At 45.3% G+C, this 7,475-nt stretch overlaps 1 protein-coding gene across 1 annotated transcript; it reads left to right on the plus strand.

The window, feature by feature from the left end:
- Positions 1-1,419: 1,419 nt before the first annotated feature.
- Positions 1,420-6,497, plus strand: LOC139472484 (IQ motif and ankyrin repeat domain-containing protein 1-like). Its single transcript, XM_071254961.1, has 5 exons — positions 1,420-1,522; positions 1,815-1,929; positions 2,643-2,777; positions 5,373-5,495; positions 6,294-6,497. Exons 1-5 carry the CDS (start codon positions 1,420-1,422, stop codon positions 6,442-6,444), a joined length of 627 nt encoding a protein of 208 aa, XP_071111062.1. The 3' UTR covers positions 6,445-6,497.
- Positions 6,498-7,475: the final 978 nt, after the last annotated feature.

Here is a 7,475-nt window from a genome sequence, read left to right on the forward strand (position 1 = left end):
TATGTTAGACTCTAGTTTATTCAGCTGCTCTCTTCTCTTGTAGTTATGTTTGTTATTTTTGTTTGCTTCATTAAGATACATTCACCACGACGTTCTTTTGGTTATTTGTTATCGAGTCTCTTACCCATAAGAATATTTGTACATGTTTATGTTCACATGAGATGTGACAGCAGTTTGGGCAAAATGTATTCTTCAGCAACGGTGCCCCATGCTTGCCGTTAAAGGCGACTATGCTTGTCGTAAGAGGAGACTAACGGGATCGGGTGGTCAGGATCGCCGACTTGTTGAATTGGTTGATGCATGTCATCGCATCCCAAAGGTGTGGATCAATGCTCATGATGCTAATCACTGGAGTGTCTGGATAGGTCTTCAGCAACCCATGCTTGTCGTAAAAGGCGAGTATGCTTGTCGTAAAAGGCGACTAACTGGATCGGGTGGTCAGGCTCGCTGACTTGGTTGATGCATGTCATCGATCCCAATTGCGTGGATCGATGCTCATGGTGTCAATCACTGGATTGTCTGGTCCAGATTCGATTATTTACAGACCGCCGTCATATAGCTGGAATATTGCTGAGTTCGGCGTTAAACAACAAACAAACAAACAAACAATAATGTGGAGCGATGCTCATGATATCAATCACTGGATTGTCTGGTCCAGACATGATTATGTACAGACCGCCGACATATAGCTGGAATATTGCAGAGTGCGGTGTTAAACAACAAACGAACAAAACTTGCTTTGCATGTGTAACTAGCAACACGATTTGTTTATAAGTACCTCCACCACATCTCTTCTGAATGATGTTCTTAGTTTGTACGTAGGCTTTAAACTGATTGAAAATGTGTAAGTCTGCAGATAAAGATAACTGTCCGTCAACAACAATAATGAAACATTTCACGCTGCTACAAAATATTCCAAAATATGTCAAGATAATGTTAGATATTATAACAACAATGGGAGGGCGTGTTTCGATTAACATGGAGGCTCTTCATGATAGAATTGGAACGAGTAAACCCATTACCATGAAGAAAAAACAATAATCCTCCGTAACAATAACCATTGGTAATTTTGTCTAGTTATGCCCTTGTATCAAATAAGTATACACACAATTGGATGTTGAGAAGTGTTCGTCCTCAAAATGAATTAATCTAGATGAAAAGAGCAATATTACACCAGGAACGATTGATTGTCTTAAGTATAACGCGCATTGAGATGTAATACACTTTTTGTTGGTAATGTATCGGTACACCCTTTCACGGGCAATAGCTAAGCCCTGTGTTTGACCTCGGTGTTCACTGGAGTGCATTGAAGTGTGTTAAATCCAATACAACTGTTTGTGCGCAGCTATGGTTACGACCGCCATGCTGGACATTTGGCTTGAGACATTTGACAGTAGCTAGTTTTGTCACAACGCAAACATGCCTCCCAAAAAAGTCTCCACTTCGAAAACGCCGTCTAAACCTGCCGCCTCCAAAGGTACCACCACCAAAACCCCGGAAAAGAAAGCAGGGATCCAAAAAGGTTTGATAAGAGTATCCTAGATTAGCGTTTCACAGTAAAGAAGAAACTAGATTGTTGATATTCTCTTGTGCTTGTACACTACCCCACAGGCTCCACTATTCGCTAATAGCTATTAGCAGGCCGACGTCGTACAGCTGAAATATTGCTGCAAAGGCCTTAAACAAACTAACACAATTTCCCAAGGCTGAGCAGTTTGCTTTTGTCCTCTGACTGTGGGTGGTTATAATTGTGGTTCTCCAGCTGGAACTATTTCTTGTTTGTTCTTAAGACGATTTTTCCATTCTTCCTCCAGGTGAGGCATCAGCATCAGCATCAGCCGCCCCTCCACCCATGCCGCCGGTGACGACCATCAGTCTGAAGGGTCTCAGTACGCTGGCAGAAGAAGCCAACCGCAAGGATCCCAACAAGTAAGATGCACCAATTGAAACGCAGTGTTCTTGTGAGTACAAGATTGGCCACACTTGACACAGTACCAGTGCGAAACAACCTGTGAAGACCCGGGGTAGAATAGGTCTTCAGCAACGTATTCCTGTCGTTAGAGGCGACAATGCTTGTCGGAAGAGGCGACTAACGGGATCGGGTGGTCAGGCTCGCTGACTTGGTTGAGTCATCTCATTTGTATCCCAACTGCGTGAATCGATGCTCATGATTTCAAGCATTGGATTGTCTGGCCCAAACTTGATTATTTACAAATCTCAGTCATATAGCTGGAATAATGCTGAATATCTTAAACCTCAAAGAAACAAACCAGTGAGAAAAACTTAGCCTAGCGCTAGATTGCACTGTTTGTTAGCCTTGAAATATGGGTTATGTAACAGTTTCAAGTATGTGCAAGGAACATGATGTGACTTCATGCGTTGAAGGGGCGGTTGGGTAGCCTAGTGGTTAAAGCGTTCGCTCGTCACGCCGAAGACCCGGGTTCGATTCCCGAATGTGTGAAGCTCATTTCTGGTGTCCCCCGCCGTGACATTGCTGGAATATTGCTAAAAGCGGCGTAAAACAAAACTCACTCACTCATGCGTTAAATATTGACACTTAATTAATACGACCAAGGGACCCTCGCATTGTTCGCATTAATTTCACACTCTTGTTAATTTAATGTTTTACTGGCGTGTTTCAGATGGCCCCTCATAATTGACCTCCAGGGAAACGTGACCACCTTCTTCAAATACCGCGATGCTAACGTCCTGCAGGCTGAGCTTCCAGGTGACCTGAGTGTTGATAAACTCAGGGTAGCACTGATAGGTGCGCTGAGGTGAGTCATATTATAGAAACGTGTGCTAAATACTGTTTTGAGCGGCGAAAACACCAACTCACTCACTCATAGGTGATCTAGCCATCACCAAGTTCGTGAATGTTATTGGGGTAAATTAGCATAGAAAGGTGAGGTGAGGTGAAATGGGGTTTTACGTCGTGTCCAAGATTATTGCACTTATGTGTGTGTGTGTGTGTGGCTACTTGTACTAGCCCGGACTAATGCCGATTTATAGTGCTAGCTCACTGAGATACCATGCCGCAGTTTAACATGAATACCCCACTCAGACACAGTATACTTTCTCCGAGCCGACCAGTCCTTGCTTTAGCCCCTTAATGCCGAGCGTCAGACAGGGTAACAACAAGTACCATCTTTTAACGTCTTTTGGTATGACGCGGTCAGGATCGAACCCCGCACCTTCCGCTCTCCGGGCGGACGCTCTACCACTAGACCACGGAGGCGGTCTAGCATAGAAAGGGAATACCCACATGCAAACAGATAGAATTAAAAGTTGTGACCTGATCATTTGCCTACTGGTCTGGAGGGGATGAAGTCCCGTGTGTGAATCAAAATAGCCAGGAACCGTGGACAGCGGTTCTATCCTACATGTATAATTTCCGCCTGTTTTTATAACCCGTTCACGGATATTTACCATTACGTATTCTTAAGTTAGTCTTTTAAGGGGTTTCACTTTATCCAAGTAAAATCGGACATGAGGTTTTACATTTTCCTGGTTCTAAATGAGTTTGGAAGCAGATGAAGTTTGTACTTGGTGTTTCAAACGTCCAGTGCTCTGAAATCGGCGAACATGTTTCATCGTGGACGAGGGGAGCCGAATTCACAACATTCTGATCAGTAGCCAGACACTGTTACCATCATCTTCCCGAGGCAAGAGAGTTAACTGACTAAAAGTCCAGTTTCAAACCTTGCCGAACTAGGCTGGAATTCCTGGGCTCGATCGTAGCGCCACCAGCGGTTATTATGAGTTATGTCTCTTCTAAGCCTCTCCTATGGACCAATCAGATTCCACCTCTCGTATCACTTGCATTTGTTTCAAACAAAATGGCGCCGCCCAGTCAAGACGATCTGATCGATAATCAAATCTATATTGCCAAAAACGGTCTTACATCGTGTGCATCAAATCACGCGAGCACCTTGATTAAAAGCATGAAAATATCTGGAAAATATCTGTTGACATCGAGTTGGCGGTGCAAATTCTTTGCAAATCCTGCAAGCGACCTTAATCTGCACGACGGTTTACGAACCGCCACCACGCCGCCACCCTTAGCCAATATTTCCTGGCCAGATGTATTTGTTGTTTCGATGGATTATAAGTCGGTAGCAAAACGCCTCCTCGGTTTTGGTTGAATACATTTTACATTTTCAACCAAGACCCCGAGGCGTGTTTTCTATAAATCTAGTGTCAACATCAGTTTTTCTCGCAACCCGTTTCACGGACATGTTGTCATCTGGTAGACGACATGAAAAAATTGTGGCCCGGGTAACGCGCCCTTATTCGCTATACTGCATCTTATAGGTGTTCTGCTTTGAAATAGTATAATCATATAATTGTATTCGCTTTGGGACGCAGTTCGGCATTTAGCAGCTTTCTATATGAAATTTGTACTTTATCTGTCAGTGGTACAAGGTTAAACTGCTCGTGCAGTAACCAAAATGAATCGAGTATTTGAATGGTAGGTAGGATAAGACACATTTTTGCAGGTATATAGACGCAGATCAGCCAATAAAGTAGGATTACGGCAGTTCTTGCTTGGCTGAATAACTAGGCTCTATTATTAAAGTAGACTTTGTTCAGTCCATGCTCCCACGTGGTGTTAGAATTAATCTCCGGCAACCAAAGCTTGTCTCGCGAGGCACCTTGTGGTCGGACTCGGTTACACCAATGTGGTACTTTTCCGTCCGCCTCCGTGGTCTAGTGGTAGAGCGTCCTCCCGGAGAGCGGAAGGTCCAGCAACCAAAGCTTCTTTCGCGAGGCACCTGGTGGTCAGACTCGGTGGTACTTTTCCGTCCGCCTCAGTGGTCTAGTGGTAGAGCGTCCTCCCGGAGAGCGGAATGTCCAGCAACCAAAGCTTGTCTCGCGAGGCACCTGGGGGGTCGGACTCGGTTACACCAATGTGGTTCTTTTCCGTCCGCCTCCGTGGTCTAGTGGTAGAGCGTCCGTCCGGAGAGCGGAAGGTCCAGCAACCAAAGCTTGTCTCGCGAGGCACCTGGGTGGTCGGACTCGGTTACACCAATGTGGTTCTTTTCCGTCCACCTCCGTGGTCTAGTGGTAGAGCGTCCATCCGGAGAGCGGAAGGTCCAGAAACCAAAGCTTGTCTCTTGAAGCACTGGGTGGTCAGACTTGGTGACTTGTTCGATTGTGCGTCATCATTACCAGACGGCGTTGGACGTTACTCATACTATTGATCACTGCTTTGTCTCGTCCAGACACGAAATGTTACAGGCTGACGTCATACAGCTGGAATATTGTTGACTGTGCTATTACAGCCGGTGCCTCAGTGAGTATACATAACACATTTTAATTGTATTTGAGTCAGTAGTGACCTCGGTAAACGCCTCGTCATCTGTGTACAGGTTCGGCAAACCACTAGTGCTTGACATGGGGTCACGTGACATGGGAGAGGTGGAGAGGTTGAATGACGTTGAGAAGAACTTGCTTGATTCCCTTCTGAACAAGACGCTGCTGGAGGATGAAAGGTAGAGACAACTTATCACCACTCTCAATCGCTCATCGTGTAATGCTAATTGTGTGAGTTGCGGTGCTGCCGTTTGGGCAGGATCCGCTTACCCTTTTCGCGAACCCCATGTGTCATCTCTGCCTTTCAGCGATCCATTGATGTAACATGTACTGCTATTTTACCTTTCACGCTCGACCCGTGAAGATTCCGGGATAGAATAGGTCTTCAGCAACCCATGCTTGCCGTAAAAGGTGACTTTGCTTGTCGTAGAAGGCGACTAACGGGATCGGGTGGTCAGGCTCGCTGACTTGGTTGATGCATGTCATCGATCTCAATTGCGTGGATCGATGCTCATGATATTAATCACTGGATTGTCTGATCCAGACTCGATTATTTACAGACCGCCGTCATATAGCTGGAATATTGCCGAGTGCGGCGTTAAACAACAAACCAACCAACCTTTCACGCTCAGTGGCATCTTTTTAAGCGGAAAAACGAGACTGGATTTTCTACAAATTGGAGCATCCGGAGTAGAACAGGTCTTCAGCTACCCATTCTTGCCGTAAAAGGCGACGATGCTTGTCGCAAGAAGCGACGGAATCGGCCTGCTGACTTGATTGATGCCTGTCATCGTATCCCAATTTTGAGCTGACCGATGCTCTTGATGTCAATCACAGGATTGTCTTGTCCAGTCTCGATTATTTACAGACGCCGTAATATAGCTGGAATATTGCTGAGTGCGGCGTAAGCAACAAAGAAACAACAAAAAATACAAACCAAGTACGAGACTTGATGACATACCGCTGTGTGTTCCCAGATACCTGACGCTTGTCCAGCCCGAGGACGAGAAGGAGTACCACAACTCGGCCTACTATGCCACGGAGAGGTTCAGCCTCGTTGTCGTCACCACCAACCCCAGTCCAAACACCCACATCGCCGCCAGGATGACCTGTTTCCAGGTTGAGTGACATCACCAGACACGGCTTCATTTTAGATTATGTAAACGTTCACGACCATGAATTCGGTCTTGACCGAGGGACTATTGGAATAGGAAGATCTGAGCAGCGATAGGTCAAAAGTAGTACGAGTCGGATAGGCCCAATGTGGTACTTTTCTGCCTACCCCCATCGACCCTCAGCCCACCAAGACCGAAATCGAGGTCGTGAACCGACTTATAGACCCTCATCTCTTCAGATGTCTACTTCATTAAACACATATCTCGTTTTTATTTGATGCCTATACCCCCTGTTTACAATGTACTCGTATAACTCTCATTAAAATATGTACTGCACGTGCTCCAACAGGTGGGCGACGCGCGTAGTCTCAAACCATGTGTTCAGTGAACCGTTACTTCATCACCTGCCTCGGTGGCCCAATGGGTAATTAGTTTAACTGGCATCCAGCACTTTCCACACAGTGCGTGACCAGTCCAGTGTCACCAGAACATCACAGAATATTCCACATGTTTCTCAAACGCTTGACAACCGGAATTTACAGATAATTCGAACATCTAAATATAATAACGTCCTCGCCACTACTTACATTTAATAGTACTACATTCCTGACAACTAATCATTGTTCAAATACAATGCAACGGACCTCTACTGAATCTCAACAGAAACAATGTAATACAGTGACAATCATTGTTTAACAATACATTACACTGCCATATGACCATATGCATGCGTGGGCACAGAGGCCATCGTCTTCAGCTAGAAGGCTATGTGTATGTCTATGGTGGTAAGTGCTCTGAACAATCTGTGATCGAGGTGTCTCTCCCTGAACCATCTGTGCCTGACGCTAGATCTCTAAATGAACAATCTGTGATCAATGCGAGTGACCCCACTGTGACCCATGTCTCTCTCAAGGAACCATCTGTGATCTCAATTGTCTCTCAACGAACAATATGTAGCAATTTCTGCCAACAGATGCCAAGTTGTACACACCATTTCTGTCTTCAGTTTGAATAAATGGTTTATCATGTATTTCTTTCGTTTTC

This window comes from Haliotis cracherodii, unplaced genomic scaffold (assembly GCF_022045235.1).
Source record: "Haliotis cracherodii isolate W230 unplaced genomic scaffold, xgHalCrac1.p SCAF_24, whole genome shotgun sequence".
NCBI classification, from domain to species: Eukaryota; Metazoa; Mollusca; class Gastropoda; order Lepetellida; family Haliotidae; genus Haliotis; species Haliotis cracherodii.

What these genes read in the sequence shown, in the direction of transcription:
- LOC139472484 (XM_071254961.1), top strand. Translation starts at nt 1,420, where the DNA reads ATGCCTCCCAAAAAAGTCTCCACTTCGAAAACGCCGTCTAAACCTGCC. An exon ending in AACCGCAAGGATCCCAACAA is followed by an intron (nt 1,930 to 2,642) that starts GTAAGATGCACC and finishes GGCGTGTTTCAG; the next exon opens with ATGGCCCCTCATAATTGACC. An exon ending in ACGCTGCTGGAGGATGAAAG is followed by an intron (nt 5,496 to 6,293) that starts GTAGAGACAACT and finishes GTGTGTTCCCAG; the next exon opens with ATACCTGACGCTTGTCCAGC.